Source organism: Strigops habroptila, chromosome 3 (assembly GCF_004027225.2).
Source record: "Strigops habroptila isolate Jane chromosome 3, bStrHab1.2.pri, whole genome shotgun sequence".
Lineage (NCBI taxonomy): Eukaryota > Metazoa > Chordata > Aves > Psittaciformes > Psittacidae > Strigops > Strigops habroptila.
This window is the reverse complement of record NC_044279.2, coordinates 56,256,064-56,282,888: the sequence shown is the minus strand read 5'-3', so window position 1 is coordinate 56,282,888 and position 26,825 is coordinate 56,256,064. Positions and strand designations below refer to the sequence as shown.

The following is a 26,825-nucleotide window of genomic DNA, read 5'->3' as shown; positions in this document are numbered from 1 at the left end:
CCTGATCCCCTTAAATGCTTTTGAGCAGAAACCACTGCTCAGAAACTCATAACACTACATTTCATGCCCTTGCCCTTTCCCTCACTTTGCAGATGCAGAGGAATAGGCTACATCAGTAATCTCATTTACTACAATCAGTTTGCCACTTTAACCCAGTTTGCAGAAAGCTGTCATTATCCTCCACCTCGCAAACTTCATATATTTCAGCAGAAAAAAAAAGTACTTTTCTGAGCCATAACAATGCCAAAAAAAAAAAAAGAAAAGAAAAAAAGAAAAAAAAGAAAAAAAGAAGAGAAAGTAAATGCTTATTAATAAATGTCAACAATGAAATTTCCCTCCAACACTACAGTGATTGTAGTTCAGGTGTTACTGCTATTGATTTGTAATTACCACTCTGGGAACAATCAAGAATACTGAGCATGAAGCAAGAACAGATTCTTTTTTTCACTGGACCCAAAAAAGAAACCTTACAAAACAAATTTAATTTGGGTAAAAGATAATTAACATGCAATCCTGCACTAATCTTCCTGACAGCTTAAGACCAAAGGTCAGCTTGCATTTTTTTACATTTATAATTCAGTATTTCTAATTGTTCTTACCCATGCCTGCTGACTAGTATCCTCAATAGAAGAAATCACTACAGTTTTCTGCTTTAGAAACTTGCCATTGCTCAGCTTCTTCTTCCATAAACAACTAACATAATTAGAGATGCTAAATCACAAAATTACATTTGTTGAAAACTTGCAATGAGAAGACATTTCTAAAGTAAAACACTGAACCTCTTCCTCTAGCAAAACCAAGGCAAACCCCAAATGCTGGATAGTATTCCCATGCTATTCCAATAACAGCAAGCTTCTGCATAAAATTAAGCTGTTCTTTGTGAGAAAAGTTGTAATGACAGGTCAAATTCTGTTTCAGGTTTGAGAGAACATAGAATAGAAACATGTGCATGATCGTCAGTGCTCTGCTCCAGCAGGTTGCAGTACACCACCAACTGCAGAATGTGGAAGATGGAAGAGGAACCTATTTGTCCTTTTGAAGAGATAAATGGGAAGTACCATGGATAATTCAACAGCACATTAGTTTACCAGGTTAGAAAGTCTTTTCCTTTAACAACATTTAGAGAAGTCACAAGCTTGCAGGCAACTGTTCTAACCAGCTCTGTTCTCCAGCATCTGACACTGTTAGGTCACAATTCAGGCTAAACACATTAAATACTATTTCAAGCTTCTTCCTTCACTGATTTGGTTCTTTTTTTTCCTATGGCTCCCGACAGTGACAGTAAAAGATAGTCTTTTACAAAATGATAGACCATTGAAATACTGAAAATTTTATCTTTTATATGATTATCATTTACAGTTATTTGCCAGGATTCTATGAAATACCTACTAGGATAGTGCCAAGTATCTTTCCAATAAAGCATAAAGCCCACCTTCAATAAAGGAAATTACCCTGGATGAATACAGAACAGGGATTCAAAATAAAAGTTACCAAACAGCTACTTTAGTGTATCAGCTATTTCTCCAGAAAAAGTGACAGGCCAATCTGTTTCCCAAAGTGGATGGATGTGCTTTCCGTTTGTTAGAGGATGCAGTAGGTGCTGGTCATTCCCTGTCCAGTGTTTAGGAAGGGGCTTCCTGGGTATTAAAAAGCCTCAAGCATTCCAACATAACCTTCATTTACAAATGTCCTCAGGTTCAGTTTGCCTATTGCCCTTAACCATATCGTGTTCTTTCCTAATTATTAGGGATTCATATCCTGAGCTTGTGAAGGGGAATTAAAGTACAAAAACCCCAGAGTAACATGGGCTCTATGTGAAGAAAGCAGAAAAGAAATCCACATTTCCAATGACAGCAGTAATAGTTTACATTCTCTTCTCCAAAGTTTCAGGAAGGCTTCGTCACTTTCTTCACATTTTAATTTCATTAGCATCATTGCTTTCTCTCAACACATACTGTGACTGGAGCAAAAACTTCTTTTATGTGGCTGTTAACAGACTGCAGACTGCTGCGTCCAGCAAACAGCATCCCTTCCTCTTTTGACCTCCTTTCACGAATTCAATCCATTCGTTGCATATTTACATTATTGAGAACATAAACATTAAAGACATATGTATATATACACCTGAACCTGGAAGCAACAGCCTGCCAGCCCCCATACAGATATGATTTTGGTCCCTCTGCCTAAGTGAGGAAAGGTACTGGCACACGCCATGGGTACGTGAAATGTCAGCACAGTCAGGAAACCCTCCACCTCTGCAACCAGTCTCTAAGCTTGCGACATGGCAACCAACACTTCTTTACATATAACCTTGTTGGTTTTAAGTAACTGCTGCTTAATTAGAAAAATAGCGACAGAACTGGGAGCAAGCAACAAGAGGCAGCCAACTCCTCTCCGCTCAGCGCAGCTCTCCTCTGCGAAGGGCCCGCATCCCACCCACGCTGTCAGAAATGAGAGGACCTGTCTGTCCCCCAGAACCTCAGGACACCCGCAGCCCCGGGCTTCAGCCCAGCTCCCTGCTCTGCCTCGGGCAAGATGGGGAATCCCCCGTACCCCAAGGGGGCAAACACCCACAGTCGCTGTGGGACGGAGGGTCCCCGTAGCACCCGCGGGAGAAGCCCTCCCCCTTCCAGGGCAGCAGGGCGAATGCCTTGGGAGCACTTGGAACCCCAGCACCACCTGTAGACCCCACAACACCCCTGCCAGCAGCCGCCCCTCCCCGCCCCGTCGGGGCGCCAGCCCCGCCCCGTCCCGCCCCCCGCGGCGGCGGAGCCCGCAGCGCACCGCCCCCCGCCCGCCCGGCGTTACCTGTGCGTTGGAGCCGAGCTCGGGCGGTCGCCGGGCGCCGAGCAGCTTGGCCGTGGTCTGCAGGTTGATGGGGGCGGTCTGCGGGGGCTCCACGCCCAGCCCGCCGTTGAGGTGCGCCGTCACCATCGCGATGGGCGCTTTGGCCGGCACAACGGAGATGGCCAGGCTCTGCCCGGGGCTGCCGCTGGGGCTCCCGCCGCCGCCGCTGCCGCCGCCGCCGGGTGCCTTGAGGAGCGCCGGGACGCCGCCGGGCTTGGCGCTGCCGCTGGCGCCGGTGCCCACCAGCACGGCCGCGGGGCAGCTCCGCACCGCCAGCTTCTGCCGGGGGAGAGAAGGGGAGAGAGAAGCGGCATCGTCACTCGCCGGGCTGCAGCCGGATCCCGCCCCCCCGGCCCCGCTCGGCCGCCTCGAGCGCAGCGGCTGGAGCGCCCCTGCCGGGCTCGGCCCCGGCAACACGGGTTTGGGTTTATTCCCCCATTTTTTTTTTTTTTTTTTTTTTAATTATATTTTTTACGATTTTCTTTTTGGAAGGAGGGGCGGGCAGGGGACAGGTTAGGCTTCACCTCCTCGCTCAGGAAGTCGCCCTTTCACTAGGGGTTTCCAAAGTCTTTTGGTATCTGTTTATGCCCGGAACTAATGATCCGGGTATAGCTCTAGATAATACTGCAGCTTTAATTAATAATAAAAGGCTTAAAGAACGTTATTTTCAACTTTTCCTTCCATTGGTCTGAAAATCCCTTACACGTGCTCACCTTACCTCAGCGCTTCGCTACTTCTCGTGTTCTTTCAGCCTCACGTCGGAGCCGGGTTTTTGGTTTCCCTTTAACTTCCCTTCCCTCCCCTCTTCACGAACTTCCACTATCTGTTGTTGTTTTGTTTTGTTCCCCCCCCCCGCCCCCCGGTAACTTTTCTCCATAGCACCCATTTTATCTCGCTGTTCTCCGTTTTTTCTTAACAGTTGTGCTTTTAAATTGCTACAGAGTGGCCATTCTGTCGTTTGTAATAGGGATACATTGACTATGATCTTCTTATCCTATCTCTTAAAAGACTTGCATGTGAGATTTCTATAGGCGCTGTGAAGTTGCTGTATGGTAAATGCCAGTATGTGCAAAATGCTCACTTTTGAGAAGAAAAAAACTTCTATAAAGTTGTTGCACTTTAAATAATCTCAGAAGCTGTGCTTATTAATGATGTTTAGAATCACAGAATTGTAGAATCAACTAGGTTGGAAAAGATTTTTAAGATCATTATGTCCAACCGTTTAGGCAGGTTGGGTATATGTAAGGATGAAAAAAAAAATGCTGGGTCAAGCCTCTTTTGATACTTCGAAGTATTAAACATCTCAGTTTTACAAGAGTTGACATCAAAGGTACTTAGTCCTGCAGAGACTTCTGCCTGTATGTAACTTCATTCGCTGTCCGGTCCTGTTGGCTTCAATGCCATTACCTCTAACGTGTAGCCTTCCACCAAAGGCCACTGCTTCTCTAGGTCTGCTGCTGTACTAGTAAAGTCATTAAGAGTTTTGTTGTCAATTTTGCTTGTTTAAAATACAGCGTAGAGAGATATATATATCTGTGTGTATATAAAGTCACAGTCTTGCTTAGTTCTTTCCAGAATCAAAGCTGCAAGTCTTACTTACGTACATCAAGTGGTACAAAAATAACTGACTTCTAAGAAAATAGCTTCCTTCTTACCTTTAAACTCATTATACACTTTAAGGCTGTAAAGCCTTAATTGCCAAATATGTTTGCTCCGGGAACTGTAGGTTTTGTGTTTATATGAAATAGCAAGCATGCACTTTGTCACAGATATCTGCTTCATATTATAATATAAAGAAATGTCGTTTTTAATGACAGCATTATCCTAGTAATGATGACTTCATATAAATTGTTTTAAGCTTTGTTCACTTTTGCCTTTACCTCTCATTCTCCCTAACTGTCATCCCAAGGAAGCATTGGCAATATGTTCCTTAGGCTATGCTGTTGCACATCATAGATCCTTTGAAGAGGAAAGAGTGAACTTTTCTTTCAGTACAGAAATACATCTATGTGTTTAAAAGTACTCAAGTGAAAGCCAAGAAGGTCAGGTGTGTTTTATGTAGGTGGGAAAAGTTTCTTATGACAAAATTCTACCCAACTACTATTTCTCTGTTTTGTCGTAGTAGTTTTCCACTGCTGTTCTTTGTACTTACTGAATGCCCCAGCAGTGTGGTGATACAAATGCAAAGCAAGTGCGTGTAGGACAGCTGAATACCATCTCTCCTACTCTACTGCACATCTCCTTGCATGGCACCTTATTAACCTGTACAGTGACACAAAGTGTTCAGATTAAGAGTTCAGCTTTGTGGTTGTATTTTTGTTTTGATTTATGTCATGCGAGAAATGCTAAAAGCTCACAGACTGTTGGGAAATGCTGTTACATTGGTTAAACCTGGTTTACAGTCCTAGAAATCCATCACTTAACTGGAGTTAGTCCAGGAGTGAAATCCTAACTCACCTGCAGACAACCAGAGGTATGCTGCCAACATCAGTAGCACCAGGGTTTCTTTTTTTGTGGAACTATGAGCATTTGCTCTCCCTGGTAGGTTACTGTATTGATGAAGTGTCTTCTAGCATTTGTCCTCAGACATGAACATTTTGATTACTGAATGGAAAACTTCTCACATAAATACATAGTTTTACTGTACTGATTTCACATTTTCACCGAAATAAAATTCCTAATATGTAATAGTCTAGGGGTCTTGGTACAGCTTTACTTTTCTCTCCATCAGTTCAAGAATATCTGAGCAAACAAAACTCCATGATCCCAAAAGACCCACAATCTTTGGTATCTCAGTGGAAAAAGCAAGTAAATTAAGTAGGAGTCGATCATGACTTTCCTGACAAAATTCAATAGCAAGTAATTGCTTTTTGTCTTGTTCCAGAGGAGGAAATGGTACCAAGAAATACAAAAGCAAAAATTCTGTAGAGAAATTAAAAAAAAAAATCAGTACTCAAACCACCATTCATTCTATTTCCACTGTTCTCTTTATCTGTATTAACAGTGAGTTAGTTTTGTGTGTCTTTGCATGTGATATGTGGTAGTATTTTCCTAATAAACTGACAAACCTGTCTATTCATCTGTATGTGACCCAAAAAGCTAAGGAAATAAGGTTTACTGCTTGTTTCATTCTAAACGTGATAAATGTTAAATGCTTGTCAAGTTGAACATTCATCTCCTAATGGAAAACTTTCATTTTTATTTAGGTTTGGCCTCTTTTTTAAGTAAATATAGGGAAAAAGGACCAATCAGCTCATGCCAGTCACCTCCCTGGGGAGTAATGCTGGGCTAAATTTATTTAAATAACTGCAAATTTTAGAAACTAAAGATGGAAGCAGATACAAAGGATCAGGTGCTCAAGATTAGCTTCCAAAAGAGAGTTACTGAAAATTTGTCTGTTTGGGAGAAAGCAGCGACAGTATCTCTGCTGTGTCTCATTTGTTCACTTTCTGAAAATGTACCTACCCAACTTAAAAAATACACCCCTTAATCAGATTATGTTGGTTAGGAGATGAGCTGTTACACAGTTTTTCTTTGTAACAACTGTTTTTACCTTATACCTTCATGAAAACCTTGATAAAGGAGTGTTGGCAGAAACAAAAATGATGATATGAGAGATGAAAAAAAAATCCTCAAAAAACCATACATCTGCTGTATTCTATTTCTTCCAGAATAATTAAAAGAGTAGTCTTGGTTTTTAAAGAGAAAGAAAATCTGCATTTTGAGAATCAGTGAGCATAACATATTCTTTGACACTCTTGGAATTATGAATAATAAGAAACGAAGTAAGCTTTGGACACTGCAGCTGAAAACATGTGCTGATATAGTGGAAAAGCTAAAAGAGAAGAAAATACTGGCTTTAAATGCTGGAAAGCAGGTCGCTGCTTCTCATCCACAGCATAACAGTTCTTACAATACACCAATTTTGAAGCAGCACCTTTTCAATAGCAACACAACTTTCATTTTCACTGCAGGATGCCACAGGCAAACTGGAGTTTGAAATATGTATGCCAGTCACATGCAAACACACTACAATGTGCTGGAAAGCTGCCACTTGTTTATGATTTCCCATCTTGTATGTGGCACGGTCTCAACTATTCAAAGCAGAGCTAATATTTTTTTCCATATGTATCAAAATAACTCTGGCCTTTCTATTTATCTGTACATGTAAGCCCTCTCTCCCCCCACCCTCTCCTTTCTAGCGAGGTCTATGCTGTAAAGGTTTGCAGGTGAGAAGCAACTGTGCAATAGTTTTAGTCTCCCTACCAGTGGTTACTCAAATGATATTTCTCCCCTCATGTTCCATGAACCATTCTGTTTACTGAATAAAGAAAGGGAAAGAGCAAAGGGAGAAAGGACTTGAAGGGGGCTGTGCTGTCATGATACACACCCTGAGCAATACGGTATACGAACGCACGTACACTGCAGAGACAGCATCACTTTTAGTATAAGGCTTTGGTTCCTTCATTTTCACTCTGCTGCAGCTTACATCCCGTCTTCAAAACCTCACTGATACGATGTCAACTTTACTTCACACATATATCTCAAATAGGAATATGGTCATACTCTACAGTGGAGGAATACTTAGCTATTGGCCGCTGTTTGCCATGGCAGTGATTTAAAATAAACACATGCCTCTCAACAAATCTTCACGTTTTCCTAGTAAAATACGAGATCTGTTTAAAAAGGATCTAAAATTCACTGTCCATCACATTTATATTTTAACACCTACATGATGTAGATAGAGACTTCAGTCCATTAATCTTTCTAGAACAATGCTCTCCTGACAAAGCAGTTTTACTGTGAAAAACTGGAATTGTTTTCAGAGCAATATCAGTTCTTTTCCTTAGTGGCCCCATGGCTAAGAGAAAATATTTGGCATAACCCTGAGAGTTTATTTAGCTTACAGAAGACTGTCAATCCACTTTCAAACCAAAATGATGGCTTGTCAATTAATAATTTAGCATTCGGCACTAATCTAAGGTTCTGCATGCAAAACAGCTGAACAGATTTCTCCAGCAATAAGGGCCATGACCTCTGTTCATTTACTCAATTGTCACAATAAAATTCTCTTGAACAGCAGAATATTTAATATTCAAAGAGTGACAACACACAAATGCATTGCAGACAGGCCACCAGCTATGGCACTTTAGTATAGTGTCTTAGGATTTTGGTACAATCCTATGAATTTCCAAGTATTCCTCATGCATTTCCAAATTCCTACTTATATACACCGCTGATCCTGCCTGATCTGTGCCTTAAGTCACGAACCAACCACCTGTAAAACTTTATACACTGAAACAGAAATGAGCAGGGCTTCAGCTGAGCATCGTATATACACATACAGAGGCGCCCACAGGAGGTTGGTGGGTGTTTATGGAGGTCGAAGGCTCCGTCGTCTGTATTTTATCCCTGGACTTCCATAAAAAACACTTCCCTTTGCATACAACCCTTGGGCACCAGGTTGCCTATGCCCAAAAAGAAGACTGTAAAACATGTTTTCATACAAAGAGAATGAAGAACCTCACATGGAAAAGTTTTATGCACTGTTCCTGAAATACTGTATTCGATGTAACACTGTTCAAGATGTGCAACCGAGGAGGAGGAGGAGCGTTTTAAAGGAAGGCTGGGATAGTTCCTCCTGCCAATCTCTTGGTAAATGACCTGTCAGTTTGATGCAAGCGCTCTCCCTGCGATGCCCAGGCTGGGGCGGGGGGAAGGGATGGGAAGAAAGGAGGGGAGGGAGGAGAAATTGCTCGACAGAAGTATTTTTAATGACCCCCAAGGAGGGGTCAGCATGGCGCGGCATGATGTGTGGTATGCAGTGGGCAGGCAGCCTTCCTCCCTTTCCTCCTGCTCTTCCTCCAGGCCAGGGCTGCTGGACACGCCCTCGGCTGCTCTCTTAGCAAACCCCTGTGCCTCTGCTTTTCCTAAAGGCAGCCCCCAAAAGCACAGTTAATAACCAAGGAGGTAGTGACTGCCCGACTCTGGAACTCAGCTGTTAGTTTCTGTCAGGAGGATTAAAAAAACAAACCCCAAAATAAAAAAATAGCTGAAGAAAACCTGGGACTCGATGGAAACAGCCTTTCCATGGGTGGACTTTCAGCCAAAGGAGGCTGAGGGTGAAACCCGGGCAGGGAGGCTTACGTGTGCTAAAGTACAATCTCAGCATTATGATTTTTTTTTAAGGCTTCTTTTGTCTGTTGGATTCTTCTCCCTTTTCTTTCTCTTTCCTTTTATTTTTTTTTTTTTTTGACAACTTCCTGCCTGCCTGTCATTAGAAGTAAGAATGTATTCCTTTTTCTCTATCAGATCTCAGTTAATTAGCCATCGCTGCAGCAGGCTCAAGGATTTAAATTCAAAGTGAAACTCATTCTAATCAAAACTGCAGCAAACTGGGGGTTTTGTTTGACTTTAACCTGAAAGTCAGTTATTGTATCATTGATGTACATACCACATTACCAGCTGAGTGCTTTCAGCATCCCTCTATCAGTGTGAAATATTTAATCGGCACAAGGATCCAATCAGCACAGCAGAGGGGAATCTAGTGTGTGCATTAATTTACTTTCAGTTGAAAAGCAGTAAAGCAGGTCAGAAACATATAACCTTCTCCCTTCCCCCCCCTCCGCTTTCCCCTCCCAAACAAATACACAGCACATCAGAAGAGTTTTGGCGGCGGGGGAGGGAATGAAAGCCGCCCTGTATGAATCCAGATTGGAGAGTCAGACAATAAATTAGTCGTTCCTGCCAAAGAATGACAAACACTGCCTGGAACAGAAGAGGGGAACAACCCCCCTCCTCTAAACATACCCCCCAAAATCCCCTCTCAAATTAATTATGTCGGGTAATTGTTTGTTTTTTAATCTTTGACTCTTTTTAAGCTAGAAAGATGGCTGAATGATTACCCCTTCTGTGTATGACATTAATTAGAAGAAAAGCAAATGCCAGGAAATAATGAAACAGTCTTTCTATTAAGGTGCAATGGCTTTGGATTTTCCAACCAGCCCTGTTCTCCAGGAAAGGCTTCCATTAACGTTATTGCTATTAAAAATCTGTTTCAGAAGCATTTCCAAGCTCTTCTACACATCAGCAATTTTATATATCGCAGAAGCATATTGCAGCATACAAAAGCTAAACTTTTTCCGCTACCAAATCTACCCTTGTATTTCTCACTTATCCTCTGAAGACAATGACGTTCCTTATCTCCTTGATACCGTAATGAGAATATCGACATGCAGTTTTCTTTCACAAAGGATCATTTACAACATGAATGTTACGTGAACAAACTTGTACAACCCTGCAAGCAAAGCTATAGCACAGAAATGCGACAACAGGAAACGATTAAAGTTCCACCACAAAACCCCACCCCAGCTTGTCAGTCTGATGTGGCCAAAACTCTCTGCGTGGCTACTTTCCAAGACAGGGCAGCAACGAAGAATTAGCAGATTTATGTAAAGAGAGAGTTTTCCAAACTGGTAAACACCCTAATAATGGTATCAGTGGGCTTGGAAAAGCACATATTCACTCAAGTGCAATTAGCCTTTAATTTCTGAAACCATTAAACAGCTTGCTGACTGAAAAAACCAACACGTTTTCAACTGTATTGCTAACTGACAATCCACTCATCAAAGCTCAGAATTATCTGCTTAGTGACTTGTAAACAGCACTTTTTAACTAACAAGGAGTAGGGGGGAAAGAGGATGATATTTAATGCGAAAAGTCAGATTCATATTATGGAACATTCTGGAAGTGCCTGTGCATCTTGAAGGAGAGGAGGAGGGGGAGCTAGGGTGGGGTTTTTTTTTTTAATAACCTCACAAATAATCCCTCCTCCTTTCTCTCTCCCAAACCATGTCAATGATCAAGGAAATGAGAACAAGGCGCTTGATTCACAGCTGACTCTCTCTTCTTGTTACATCAGATCAAGAAGGAGCAGTCTAACAGGGGGGCCAATTTCTGCAGGGGAAACAAATCTACAAGCTGGCATTTTGTCTGCTACTCCTATTAATTAGCCCACTTTTCCTGTCAGAAACGGAGCTTTTAAAAGTTACAAGAGAGTTACATGTGTGCCCACTCCCACATACGCTGCATATATGCTTCCAGAACATTAAATATTATGCTTGTGGGACAAACCCCTCCCAAAAAATCTTCAAGGAAAGAGTAGTTCGTTTCCTATTTGATTTGACGGATGGATCTCTATTCTTTCCCGTAATCCCAAGAAAAACTGCGTAGTAAAGTGGTAACAGTAAGATGCAGCCCACGCTAAAGCTCCTGTTAATGACAGCCTTTGGATGGGGTTCATTGTGCTCTGGATCAGGTCCATAGCAGCATGACTGCAGTTCAGTCTGAATGTCTATGAAATGCTTCTTTTAAACCCAAACTTACAACACAGGAAAACTTTGGCTTGATCTCACTTTGAATAAACTAGAAAGCATGCAGGCATCCTCCTGGCAGGTCAGAGGAGGGTTTAAATGGCTCCCTGCTGTGTAACAAGGGTTCTCCCCTAGCCCCAAAGCTACTTCACATTAGCAGCTCAAAATTTACATCCTTTTGCTGTTGCCAACTTAAGTTTCCCATGATTTGCCATGTCCTGTGCATTCAAGAGGACCGCATTCATCTGGCTTTATTTGATGGTAAAACCAAAAACAGCTCTCCCCAAACAAACACATAAAACTCGAAACCAGTGTACACCATATAAACACTAATGTGCTTCTAATTTAAGTTTTGAAAAAACAAAGGCAGAGTGATTAAAGGCCAGGCGCATGCAGCTCAGCATATGGAGCCACAGTAAGTGCCCTAGAACAAGTTGAATGTTTCCATTGTGTGAAAGACTCATTCATTATAGCTACAAGATGCAGTACAGACATTTGCATTTTTAGAGGGGCATCTTGTCATTTTTAGATAAATCATGGGATCCAGACCCTTTCTAAATAGCATCAAAGCTTGCATTTCTTGATACCCTGCCTCCTTTTGTTTCAGTACTCTGCTTCACTATTTTCTCTTCCTCTGCATGAATGTCATTAAAGTTTGCATCCTAGTATGTCTCCAGCCTAAGATGTGAAGTCTTAGGGCTTCTCTTTTTTGCTTAAAAATATGCTACTTCTTGTGATCAAGCAAGGCAAAAAGAGATGCAACTGCATGCAATAAGAAAAATAAACAATAATTGAGTAATTTATTGTATCCAGTTTCAAAGCTGCTGCCTCCTGATTCACATTCCCTCCCTCCATACGCCTCCCACCAACCCACTCCCCCATCCCCCCACCCCCGACCTGATAGTAATTTCTTTGATTTCTCCCTCCTTCACCCTAGGTTAAAATCAAATTTGGAAATGCCCATCCTCCTTGGTGTGGCAGGAAGAACTGGCAATACAATCAATTAAGCTGATTTTTTTTTCTTTATCCCCCCCCCGCCTTTTTCCCAGATAATACAGAAACATCCTGAAATGAACAAATGTAACTGTGAAAAGATACAGACTTCCCATGGGATCAAACCATCAGTTCCACAGTATACATATAAAGAAGAAAGAAGCTAAATGGTTGCATTTCCCCCAAGGGAAGGCAGAGCTTCAGCTGTGAAGTATTCCCATCAGAAATTCCGGATAAGTTGCAAAAAATCCCTGCTTCATCTCCAGACCTTGTACAGACATTTCCCCAGCAATTCTACATATGCACATTTCATCCTGACAGCACAAGCTTTTAGTATTACTGTGTTACTCTGGAGTGATTACTGTTTTCCAACAGCAAGCATATTTGCATGGTAGTCATGAAACTGCTCGGAGCAACCTTTCAATTTTCCAACACTCCGAAGTATAGCTTTGGTGAAAGCAAACAAAGAGGAAGGGGAAATAAACAGTCCAAACTGAGTGCCTATATCTAGGCACCTCTGTCCAAATCCAGGCTCTTGGGGCCACATGGACAACTGCCAACTGGCACATGGGCAGCAGTGGCCAGAGGCAAGGCCACCCTGTGCTCATGGACCTGAACCCACATGACTCTGCTCTTTTTTGTAAGTGAATGTTGGTACAGGAATGAAACTGAACTCTAGATTTTGCTGCAAAACCTGAAGAGAGTGCTTAGTTCAAAGGACAGAAGAGGAAGGCAAAATTATGAACAGGTTTTTTTTGCAAAACCCATCAGCTATTGGCACACCTTACTAATGAAAAACCCATATGGCTTGGCAGCACAGTGAGTAGTGTTCTTTCACCCCAGTCTCTGGCTGGACCTGTGTCTATTTCTGGTTAAGCACATCAGAACTGAAATGTAATCAGAGGTGTCTTCTAAGGTTTAGATAAATCCCTTTGCCTCAGTTTCCCAACTTGATAACATGTCTTCTTGTGAAAATTAACTGGCTAGCATATATTAAATGCTGTTTGTTATTAAAGGTGAGTTGAATCATATGATCTCATCTTAATCTAACAGGATTATGGCTGTCAAATCAAAACTACTGCACTATCACACTGTTTATCTAATCTTGCCTGCCAATATTTTCTGATGGCCTCCAAAGGAACCCTTGTGGAGATGAAGATGAGACTTCACAGCTCTAAGTATTCTTCTGGGTCTGTGTGTGCAGGGCTGGCCACATAATGAACTAAGTGGAGGGCACAAAGTTAATTACATGTCTTTTTCTTCCCACAAGTTGCATAAAAAGCAATCTACGGATCCAGAAATGCAGCAAAGGCCAGAGTCAGAGATGGCAAACACACAACTGCTAACTACACCTCTAAAAAAAGGTGCTAAAAGTCTGAAGAAGAAAAGTGTTCAAGGAAGATGGAAGGGAGAGGAGATAAACAGGGGGCCAAATTTCTCACAGTAGCCCTCTTGGAGTTCTGTTTGTGAATGGACAGAAGAGGGTTGAAGTGGCAAGCCTCTGAGAGATTTTCCTCCTGCTTTATAAAATAAAACAATTTATTATAAATTATGAAATGAGAATGATGAACAGTTGTGCAGGTGCTTTTCAGAAGAAAATTAGAAGCATGAGTTGTCAGTGGGCTTCCATCTCAAGACCTTCTACTTTCTAGTACACCTTAATATACAGAAGATGACAATATCAATGCCTTTCTCTGTCTGTTAACACATCTCTGATCATCCATAGAAACCCCTTTGATCCAGTGAAACCCCTCCAGAGGTAGCAGCTCTGAGTACACCTCTGGAAGCAAGCTGCAGGAGCTAAAACAGGCCACTGAGACATATTCACATGACATTTCAAGTAACAGCTGGAAATTGAACATTGACATGGCAAACCCAAAACGTTAGTCAACAAGAGAGCACCCTCACTCCTCACTTCATTTTTCCTTCAGTTGCACCACTTCATTTGCCATGTGCCCTATCCAAAACATAAATTTGAATAGTCAAACTGCCCTATTTATCCAACCTTATGGTTGAATGTGCAGGCAAATGTGCCTGCCATAGCACGTGAGGCAGCAACAGCAGTGAGTGTTTTTTTCCTGTCTTTCAAGAAGAAGGTGTTCAAAAAGGTAAATTATCAAACAATGGATTATCAAAAACAATTTCCAAAACCTGGCTGAATGAATACCACCTGATCAAATAGCACCCCTTACAGAAGTAGGGGATACCGGAAATTAGGATCTCCAAGCCCTCTGTCATGTGCTCAGACCACTATGCAATCCTCTACTTCTTTTATGGGGGACACATAATGGCCTAGTTCCTCTAGGGACATGGGTGGTTTAGACAGATAAAAAAAAATTAACCTCCCCTCCCTAATCCCCCCAGTCTGACAAAGAATGCTGTGTGAGTACATACATGTGAAAAATCAAAAGCAAATTTTTACAGTTTGAGAATCACAAGTAATGCCACTTGACTAGATACAGATAATTGATCAGTCATAATAAGAGAGGGATACAGCATGTAATATTTTGCTTTTAATAAGACTTCAGAGACTGCATGAAAAAAACTATTTAGAATGACTGAACTGTATAAATATATTAGCAGATTTGAAAATATTGGGTAAATTTAAGAAACAAGGGAATGATATGCTTTCACTCTAACTTAATGGAAGTGCAAATGATAAGATAATGCTTAAAGGGAAAGAAAGGTATACAGCAGCAGTGTTGGGAAAGAATATTAAAAACAGACAAAGGAGCTGCTAATGAAGGACTGTGTAGATTCTAGAATGAAACTAAGACACTACACAACCATTATTCCAGAGGCCAAAGAGAGAGTAACGAGCAATAAATAATGCAGATCATGCCAATGGCAGTAAATACAACAGAACAGAGAATGAGAAAGAACAGACTGGGCCCACTTCAAAACAACAATAGGAGAGGAATACAATGGCTAAGGAGAAAGCAAGGACACGCTACACAGTAACTCTGCCGTTGCCTTCACACATAAAGATGGAGATGATTATATAATGCACAGATAAAACAGAAAGTATCTGCAAAATTTAGACTCTAATCTGCAGTTACAAGCATATGAACTAGTTGCTAAACTATTTCCAGGAACAGGAGAAAGAAAGACATTTTGTATGTTGATTTTCTTGCTAAGGTAGTGGAAAGCACTTAGGTACTTCAATCATGAGAGCTATACAGGGAGCTGCACAGAGTGGCACAGATCTGTGTGTATACCGAGAAAGGATTCAAGGGCACAAAAGAAAGGCAAGAAGAGAATGAGAGAAGCTTTAGCAAACTTTTTCACAACTTTATTACATTTAAGGATCAGAATAAACAACATTCTCTTGGCCTTATTTCCCATTGTGTGCTATGGAGTGCAAAACATCATTGCCACTTAATAGAAACTCTACCTCAATCAGTCACTCAGACCCTTTGCCTAGAACATTTATCACAGCCAATAGCTTTTATTTTGATAAAAGCCATTTTGCAAAGAAGCTGAACATAAAAAATGACAGGGTGGTCAGTAAAAACTGATTCTTTGTCTCTCCAGTTCTGCAGCACACATACTTCTATTTGGGCTAGGCTTTTCCTCTGCAAAAGCAGAACATTCTTCAAAGCAGAAGACAAGGATTAGGACATGACCATGGAGTTCTGTGGCACGTTTGTGCAGCAGCCCCTAGAGATCTGAGTTCAAATGCAGGTCAAGCCATAAGTGGGAAAGGAAAAGGAAGTCCTTGTTCCAGTTCCCATGTTCCAAAATCATCTGGGGTGTAACCCCCACCCCAGGATAAGACTGGGCTGCAGTTCTGTGAACTGCAAAGGTATGATGTAGAAAAAGAATGGGGCAAATAAGGGGCAAAATGATGCTTTGCTCATTCCAGTGGATTCCAGCTGAGCAGGAGGTGAGGATGTTAACAACACTCAATGTGAAAGAAGTAGCTCTCTGCACAGCTTCTCTATTGATAGTGTGACTGCATCCAGCTCCATATCATTTTATTCCTGCTTTAAACCCTGCTTTTAATCCTTTATTTTTTCCAAAGAACTAAAATCTTTGAAAGGAACTGTGGAAAAATAAAATTAATGATGGTCTTCTCTGGGAGGTTACTGGAACAGGCCGTGTTTCACCAAACATTGTACGTCAATATAAATTCATACTGCTTCTAGAGAAAGCCATCTCCTGGTCTCTTGATCCTCCTCCTGTGCCATCCCAACCTATGTGACTGCACCAGCATTCAGACAGCTGCACAATAAACTAATTACTTATTAAAGCTAACCTGTCAAAGAAAACAAATACAGGTTTTAACGCAGATCGCTTACCCACCTCAGTTCACACCCCAGCTGCAGAAACAACTGGGCCAACACAGCAGAAGGAGACAGTGGGGAGGACGAGTGAAGCAGGAAGGAAAAGCACTCTTCCAGAAGAGTGCTGATATAGTGTTCAGGCAATGATGGGCATAGGCTTGGCAACTTCACAGTGAATTGTGAAGAATACAGGGAGAAATAAAAGAATAGATTAAAGAATAAAAGCAAGAAACAAAACACATGCAAAAGCCCATTAGGAAAATCCACCTTGGCTAAAGAAACAAAGTAAAAAGCCACCATGCCTTTCATTGCTAGGCCAACAAGTTGAGTAACAACACTTGCAGTAGTAATCGGTACTCAACACTCACTTTCTTCAGTTGGGTATTCAGCCGCCTGTGTGGAAACAGTCCTGTTTCCAGCAGACGACTGCCTGCAACATAACCAAGGATTATACGCAGACTCACCAAAGAGGCTAAAGACTGCATGGACACAGAGAGTAAATTACCCTCTCACCCTCAGAGGATTATAAGTCTCTATCAAATCATTCAGATTTAAAATTTGACCTGTCTTAAAGCATTTATAGCTTGCCAGGGAATACATTCTGTATTCTCAATAGCCATTTCAAGGAAAATAAATCTCTTGATTATAAAAATTATTATACTGTTACATTTAATAATTCTAATAACAATTTCTACCTATAAAAATTTTTACCAAAAAGGTTATGCACATGAACTTCATATCTCAGTTTAATATACACTAGCATACCCATGTAGACCCATCCACCTACAAGACACTACCCTAAGTTTTATGCTGACATAAAAAATAATAAATCACCCTCAAGAACGGGAGACACCAAAAAAAACCCAACTCAACAAAAATGATTTGGAAAAAAACAAAAATCAAAGGGAGGGAGCAGACAAGGGAGAAACAGGATATTAAGGCAAAGGCATTCAAAACTTAAGATTTTTTGACAGCATTCTTTCCAGGAACCAAAAGAGATGTGCTGGAATGCAGTGCTGTGCTAGGCTAAAGGCAAATGCATTCGATCTTTTAACTAAAAGTTTCAGGAAGAAGTAAGTACAGCATCAGAGATATTTTCTTAATGTGAAGGTGGACAAAGCGGCAAGAGACAAAGACTGCTGAATTCAGCAGAGCTAAATCTATAAATGGGAAAAGCAATCTGCAAATGGAAAGTTTTCCAAACTGAAAAGAAAGTGAAGCTCCTAAGTATTTTAGCAGTGAGCATGACTGAATCTCCTGTTATTTATTATACCGGTATCATCCATTAGCACCACTGCACTTAAAGGCTTATCAGCATTTCCATTCAAAAACTCAATATGGTAGAAGTTTATTAGTTGATTGCTTATCTGGGGAGGGTGTGGATGAAAGAAAGATGGTACATATGTTGAAACAGGGCACATATGTTTTCACCCAAGAGATTTGTGTTGTGGTTTTTGATTTTTAAATGCGCTCTAAGACATGTGAGTAATTTCCTAAGAGAGTTTGCCAGTTAACACACAGTCTGTGAGTGTAACAGGACTTGCAGTGACCCCCTTACATAAGCTGCAGAAAACCAGGGCACGTCCAGTCCAGAATGGCTGGAAGGGGAAATAAAACCAGGCTTTTGATCCTGACAAACAGGGCTTCGCATCAGCCAGTGCAGTCTTTATGCTATTCCAAGAGCAACTTTAGATCTGAGGAAAACAAAAAACAACCCAACTGTTTTGGACTGGCACATGTGCATGTCCAGACTAGCATCTCTGCCAGCATAAAGGGCAGATATGGTGCCCACTCTCAGAGCAAGACAGCTATTGGGCCAAGCAGATGAAAATGGGACCTCAAATTTTGTGATACTTACTCATCTTCCAAGATTTATGCCTCTGCAGTTCCCTCTTCACTGAACTTGGTAACTGCAGATTTAAAACTGGCACATCTCCAGCTCAGAGCATTGCTGGACTACAGAGTCACAAGAAACTTCTACTTTACTTTATGTGCTCACTGAGCTTTATTCTTCTCTCCTACAGCAGACTAACATCTATCAGCTTCAGCAGAATTAGTCTTGGTTCAAACTGGTGTAAGAGCAATAAGAAATCCAACAGAATGTATTTAAACTATTCTGCTACTTTCCCTCTGGTCACTGTTTTCATAAAGAGCAATTACAAGTGAGGCAGATCAGCCTGACAAGGCTCTCTCCATTGCCCGTTAGAACTAGCTCAAACATGGAGCAAAGCATGAGGCTCCTCAGTCACCCCGTGGGGACCTTACAGAACCTGCTGTGAGTTGACAGACCCACAGTCTCTCTGGGAACATCCTACTAGTGCCTTTACATGGAAAGAGAAAAGCACCTCAGAAGGAGAATCACCCTACCTGATAGGTGAACTCTCCTACAAGGAGGTCTGCTTCTCTCCACTGACACTGGGCATGTGGGCTTCTAATTTAAGCATCCCTATTAGGTGATGAGGGTTGGAGAATTCAAGCCCAGAAAACTAAACAGTGAAACATTTGGTCATGCAAACACACTGGTTTTTATCTTGGGAGATGTGTTTGTATAAAATTGGGGTGTCTCAGTGGGGAGTGAGCTGCAGGAGTTCTGTTCCCAAACAATGAATCAGACTCACCTTGCCTCAGTCTAGGCCGTCACACCTTAGACCTCAAACATCTTCTATGTTCAGAGAAACTCCCAAATAGATGACGTTGGCATTTAGGTTGGCTTCTAATATGCTAAGAATTACTCTAAATGACAAAAGCAAGAAAACTTGTGTACTGATATCAGGGACAGGCAATTTTGGTCTAGTCATCCCACATCCAGGTGTTTAGGCTGATGCAATCATGATGGTGCATAATTTGCCATCTGACAAAATATCCTCCCATCCCTGAACTGAATCTGCTGTCACCATGTACCTGCAGCAATTATCTCCCACACACATGGATGGGCTGCTGTCTAGCCAGCATTCCCCAAGGAGAGGACAACACTGTCTGTGAAGCTTGGTAGCCTCACCTTCCCTCTTTCTGAGAGTGCCACTTAGTTGTTCCTGCTTTTAAATTAAAGGCAAAACAGTCCTAAAACATGTTCCCTAGGTACACAGACAACATGCGTGTGACTGCCTTGTGTGGCAGTCCTCCTACCTTGGAAAGTTCTGGCTTTCCATCAGAGGCTGCAATGTAACGTGAGAACAATTTGGTTAGGAGGTAGGCTGATACTGTTCAGGTTGCTCATGCTGAGCAATGAAGTTTGGGTGTGACCTTATCAACAAGGATTTTTACAACTATGCAGGAGACAGAGCAAAATGACCTGGACAAACTCAATGTCCTGGCACAGAGCACAAGAACAAGCAAAAGTTGGCTCATGGCAACATAAATCCACCCTTGCATCACTGTGACTAAACTATAAATTAGATGTCTCTTTTTTTTTTTTTTTTTTTTTTTTTTTTTTTTTAATCTATCCTGATTCTTCTTAAGGGCTGGCAATATGAGAGTAAATTTCTTACCATTTTACACAGACATATTGTTAAAGTGACTTCTAAAGCTTTTTCATGCTGAAGTAAAAAAAGAAATTAAAATCTCACAATGCCTACTTTCTTTCAACTGACCAATAACTAATACGATAGGTGCTATAGGCTTTGAGCCTGTTATAGTAAGAAAAAGTAGGTGAGTTTTAGGATAATTACTCTGCATTGCGTTATATTAAAATAGCAATAGGCATGGTCTGCTGGACCAGAAGCAACCATGGAAAATACACTGGTTATGAAAAAGATAAACCTTTCAAATGCGATAAAAACTTTTCACAGCCATCTGCAGGAATAGGAATGCATTTAACCATTGCCTTCCACCACGCCTGACTTCCACCACAGGAAACAACAGGAAGCTACATGAGCATATTTATTTTCCTTGGCCTCTCACTATGTTTCCTAGCATGTTGGCAAGAATGAATGAGGGCTGCACACCTTCATTAGCACCTTGAGGAACTGTTGTCCCTGAAAAGCAGCTACATTTACCTTGGAGATTGGCCCAAAACTGGTTTCATATTTCTTGGGACAAGCTCCAGCAAAAAAGCATTTTCAATGACTGCTAGAGGAAGCCTGTCAGATCTGTAGGGTATTTCTTATTTGCTAACTGCCCATCAGTGCCTCAAGCCACAGGGCGTGAGTCAAGTTCCAAACCAAAACTGCGTAACTAGGCATGCACAGTAATGCACGTCTACCAGAAACTGTTGAAGGGACAAAAGTCATTGGTGTAGGTGCACAAAAAAACCCCTTTGGACCACCACTGGTTTTCATCTCACAGCCTAACATATCCTGCTGGTTATCACAGCATGGTCTGGACATGACTATATGCACAGCTATATTTTAAGGCAACTTTAGGATTATTTAACTAATTGACCACATAGCACCAACAAGAAAACCTAAATCAGTAATTCTTGCATGAAGCTTACAATTTCTTCCCAGAAGCCATTCTGAAACCAAAGTTAAACCTCAAGGATTTCAAGTAATAGCATCTACTGCTTTACTAGGTTAATGACTTTCACTGTTAAAAATCCTCATCTTATTTCCAGCTTTAGTTTCTAGCCACTTACACATTTTTCTCAGCTACAAAGAATGGCTGCCTGCTAACCCAGACGTTCCTTTCCCAGTAGACAGGGATGATTCTGCTTTTCTCCATGAGAACATCCATACCCACAGAGGGCACTGCAGTTGGGGTAGAAGATGAGAAGCATTTTGACTGCTTCACCATATGTCTGGGGCCAAATCAGCTTGTCCTATTCCTGGGAAATTAAATGCTTGCTCTACTGATCCCTGAACCCTGCTCAATACTAGGACAAAAATGAGCAGGGCCAGCACTCCCACCAGCAAGTTATATTTTACCTTTAGAATTTTGTGCACTGAAGCCAAATTGTCTTGATTCACATCAGGAGAATTTCCCAGGACACAGTTGCATCACATAAAATTAACCCATTATATTAACTAATGGTGCGTAAATAAAACCCATTAAAGTTACACTAAAATCTATATTCAATGAACAGTTATTAGTAATAAAGAGCTGAGTCAGACGGAAGCTTGCCTGTGGCACTGTGTTAAACTTCCAGTAAGATGCATTGCTCTTTGGTAAAATAGCTTTGCAAACTCTTTTATCACTGGTTTTGCTTTTAAACCTACTAATGTAATAATAAAAACTAGGACCAAATTAAAAGAATATATGCACATCAACCAGGTACCTGTAACATGCACAATCAGCAAACTTTGAAAATTTACCAGTACACTTACAGACCTATGATGGAACTAAATGAATTCCCATCCAAGCAAAGACCCAGTAGTAATAGTAGTAGTATGGCTGATGGGAAGAAAACCCAACACATCACCATTCATAGATTCTCAGGCTACAGAGGATGATCCAGATCACCTAGTCTGACACCTCATATAACACAAGCATAGCATTCAATCAGTTAGAGATTAACAACTTAATTTTAGGTAAAGCTTGGCCTTTCAGAGAAGGCATCCTTGCTTTGATATGAGGCTCTCATGAAACAGCAAATCCTCTATTTCCTTTGGTCATCCCTTCAAATAGTTAAATCTTACCCTCCTCCCCCTTAAGCCCTTCAGCCTGGTTTCTGACTTGAATTGCTGAGGAGTTTTACCTGCAGTGGTTGCAAGGTTTGCTAGGGCTATTGGGCCTCTAGTATGGCCAGAATTTCTAACAGCTGCCTTGTTGCTCTAGGATTTCTGTATTTTAATCAGACTTAGGGAGCCAAAACAGGCTGAGTGCACAGGAGCATGTGGTACTTATGTGCAATGCAGCATGCAATCCATCCTTTCGTCTAGATCTCAGACATTTGCATTCTAGAAACATCTCCCATTTAAGTTTCAAAATACTCCTAGCCCAACAAAGAACAAATATGAGCTTCTGTGAAGTTACAGCAGAGAAAATGGCAGCTTAAAAACCGCAAAAGGCCAACTTCAAAGTTGTTGAATTTGGTGCTTGGGCTTTGAAAAACCTGTCATTTGAGAGGAAGGGTGGGAGGGTGCTCTTTCCCCCTCTTTTTCATTAAATGGCTCTTCAGAACTTGGGAGAGCTTCTGCTTTCATTATGCATTCCTCCTTCTGGAAATAAATACTTGTGTGGGTTGTCACATTAGTCAGTAGATAGATGTCAAAAACAAATTACAGCCTGGCATGGAGCCAAACATTGTGTGTGTGTGTGTTATAATGGAGTATCTGCTATTAGGAAAGTGGTTGGTTCTGTGTGTAAGATGGTGGAGCCTTTTCCAGGAGCAGAAGTCTTACAATGAGGGACTTTCTAAAGAAGGAAAAGAGAATCACGATCTTATTTCATTGCTTTCCCCACAAGGAGATATTACACTAACTCCCCATATGGCTCATCGCTACGCAGAGAAATCCTACTCCTTCAGTGCTCTGTGAAGTCAAAAACAAGCTAAGCAGTCCCACAGCTCACTTCAGCTTTTAAATAAACTGGGTCTTTCCAGAGGGATGCGAACCAAGAACTTATTTGTCCTTTAAAGGTCTAGAGACTACCTCTCTCTCTGCCTCCTATTTCTCTCTCTCTCTCTCTTTCTCTCTCATTTTACAGGTTTTCATCAGTTCTGGTGCCAGTTATGATGCTCCAATCAAAACCTTTTTCAAAAATAACAAGATTTAAAAATACACCCAGCATCCAACCCTTAGTCTGAACCCCTAGATTTTCTTTATCTGAGAGATCCGTATACTGCATTATTACCAAACTGGTCCTCAGTTAAAAAGATACATTATACTGCACATTCCTGCCCCACATTTTGTGTATGTGTAGATACAAGCCAGGGAAGGTACTCAACAAATAGTGAAAATTCTGCATTAAACTTGATAAACAGAGGATTGATTTTGAGAACCTGAAGGCAGAGGAGATTAAGTTCCATAATTAGATTTTCTGATGAGAATATTTCAATGAATAAATGGAGTTATTTCAGTAAATCCTGGAACAGTTTGAAGATCAGCTGTTGTTATGACATGCCTTCCCACTGCTATGCTACCGTAACTCTGGAACTGTACTGGAAACTAGAGTGCAGGGTCTACAACTGCATAGTTCTTCATCAGAGAGAGAAGAAAAAACCTCGTAGCCCTCCTTCCAGTTTCGCAGATTACGTGTCTCTGATCTTAAAATACCTCTACATACTACAGTGTAAAGACTAGACAAGATTTTAAGTAGGACACCACCAGTAACATCATTATTTAAATATTTCTGAACCAGGTCACTGATAGTGAATGTAAATGAACAACATAATCAAAACATAAAACAACCCCAAACCAACAAACAAAAGGATTTACATAGTTTCATTAAAATTCAGAATGTTGACAAAACTCACATATCAAATATTATAACTAGAACTAATCACAGAAACAATTTTAAAATATGAGACTTTTAAAAGCAAAAATTACAAGGGTTCCCTCCCCCAATAATCCTCTCTATAGAGTGGTATTGTCAAACTTTCAGGAATAATCACTAGAAATACAATTATTTATACAAATTAAAGTGAAAAATTTATAGAGTCACATGATTCCAACAGGGCTTTAAGAATAAAATCAAATATTGTGTGATACATAGCATTCCTGCTACAGTTAGCCGTGCTTCATTTATATGCTGTATACTCAAGCTGCACAATGAAACTAAATTTTCCAGCAGCATTTTACCTTATGCTGCTGTTCAAAACTTGTATTTCAGTCGTTACTCATTCTTGGTGAGTCAGAAGCTTTTGAAGCTTTCATATTTCACCCTTCTTACATTTATGCATGAAAATGGACCAGGACTTCAATTTCTGTAAGCAGTGACAGAGCACAAATGTTTCTCTGAATCATCAGTAACCACATGCACATTTGGAGGATTATGCAGGAGGATTAAATACTAGGTATGGTTTATAAATGTGAATATTCAGGTAAATTAAAATAAACTGAAGTCAGTTTTGCACTCCCTAAGGATCAATACTCATACACTACTCACAGTTTTAGAGACTATGCCTGGCAATGTTTGTCGGGGAATGTTTGTCGGCTTATGACATGTCAGCAAGGACACTGTGTTCTGGATTCACACAAAGAAGATCTTGAATTCCAAAGTCCTAAGTGCTTTTGTGACTGTGGGCCCAAGTTTTCTTACAACACTTAATACATAGAACTACCTGTTAGTGCTATTACAAAATACTAGTATTATATGATAAAAAACCCAATCCTCAGTTTGAATCATTTCTTTGCTGAAAGACACCCACACAGCATTGCAATGTTTGTCTTACCAGCAACTCAGTAACACAGAGGTGAGTTTATTTGTATTTTCTTGGTTTGTTTGTTTGTTCAAATAAAACTGCAACAATAAAAGAAAATATGGGCAGTAATGACCTTCTGTTTACAGAGATATAATATTGCCAGATTTTATGCTTTGCAGGGTTTTGCTAACTGCAGCAAAGCTCAAAAAAAAAACTCACAAAAAACTTTTAAAAACTCTTCTCCATAAAACCAACAAAAGCTCCCTAGTTAACATCCATAACAGGGAACTTAGAACCACCACATAAGAAAATACTGGGTTTGTTATTGTTCTTTTATTTTTCACCTATCAGAAGAACTACTCTGGTCTCTAATTGGTCTCTAATGAAATATTTTAAATCACTGGACTGTCTCACAATATACTTTGCACATAAATGCAGATCACATAAGAAATATGAGCACTGTCTTTCAGAGAGCTGCAAGCCACTGTACAGTCTCCTGAGTGTTTTTTTTTCTTGTGTGTGTCTGTTGTGGTTTTCTTTTTTACAAGTAGTTAATTATGACTGCTTGCAGCGCACTTGTAATGGTCTTCACGCTCTCCCTTTTCTCCTCACTATATCCATTTCAAAGGCTCTAGACTGAATTCATCAATATGCTTAAATTATGTGAGTATGCCAATGACTTTTAGAGCTCAGTGTTGTCCTTTCAGACGACTACACCTGCAGGAGTCTTTTCCTGGGTGTCATTACTTTCAGCCACTGGGAACAACTGCTGGGACTGAAGTGCTCCCATGTCTGAACATCAAATAAGATTTGGAGATCTGGAATACAGTGAGTACGATTACACCTCTCACAATACCATATTTGAAACAGCATCTGGATCCGGAATCAGGGAGGAGGGCAGAATACCTTACTATATCTGGTTTAATAATACTTCGGGTTCTATATTTTCCCTCTCTGTATGAATCAAAAATAAGATCAGCTCCTGAACTATAAAATCAGGGAACGTGTCTGTACTACTTCTGTTGGAAAACCTCCAAGCACTGTTCTAAAGTTAAGAGCTTCAACACGGAATAGTCAGTCTCAGTGCATAAGACCCAGGCTTTATCAGAAATGCTGAATCAGTTAATAAATATAATACAGTGCTTTTGGTTTGGGAGACAGGTTCTCAACACTTTCTAGAAAAAGCTGGGTAAGTACACATCAAATAAATTAAATCAGACTGTATATTTTAGATAGTCCAGTCTCTGCTGTGGATTGGATCTGTGGATCTGCTGCTCATAAAATGAGATTATTCATATGGTTTCCAACTGTGGTCCTAATTCTGAAAACTTGGCAGGGAATGCCAGACATCAGGAGGAGCTTCTCATATGACTAAATATGTGAAATGAGGACATAGAATGGAACTGGAAAATAATAAGCGCAGTGAGACCAACCTAGAGGTGTGTCTTTATCTTTGAGGGCTTATTCACTTCATAGAAGATTTGGCTACGTGGTTATCTTTCAAAGCACAGAGCCATGGCTTTGATTGAGGGAGCTATGTTTTAACAGACATTCTGCAGAATCCTGATATGCCCATGCTTCATGACTGTGCATGTCTGAAGTGCTTTTTTCATTTGATTGCCTCCTTCTTTCACTGAGGCCATCTTGGCATACATTAACAATTTGAGCATGATGAGGGTTTTTTTACCTTATTTCTTCTTTTAACAAATCATTCTGATTCTAACTTTCTAATTTTTCTATTAACCTAATGGGCACTTTATCAGGTTCTTAAAGTTGTGTACTAGAAGAAAAACTACAAACCCCAGTTTGTCAATATACAGAGAAAAAGGTTCCTCCATGTTAAAAAAAGTTATGTTGAAATACAAATTTAAAAGAAGCTCAAGAAAATCTTGCAGGCAATTTCTATTCCAAATGTAAGTTTTGCAAGAAGGAAAGAAAAGAGAAATAATATCTTTATAGTATGCACGAGTAAGCCATCTACAATCTCTGCTTTTCACTTTTTCAACATTTCCTCCATGTTCTTCTCCTTCCTTTTCTTCCTAGGGACCCTTGAATCCTCTCCCTTCCTCCAAGTCCTGCAACTTTAAT

General features: G+C 40.7%; 1 protein-coding gene across 3 annotated transcripts in view; it reads right to left on the bottom strand.

The window, feature by feature from the left end:
- The window catches only part of PHF21B (PHD finger protein 21B), a 164,434-nt gene that overhangs the window by 61,975 nt on the left and 75,634 nt on the right, over positions 1-26,825 (bottom strand). For all 3 annotated transcript variants that reach the window (XM_030480322.1, XM_030480324.1, XM_030480323.1), the window contains one exon: positions 2,809-3,126. In XM_030480322.1, the coding sequence (XP_030336182.1) occupies positions 2,809-3,126 (318 nt within the window). The remainder of the gene's footprint in view (positions 1-2,808; positions 3,127-26,825) is intronic.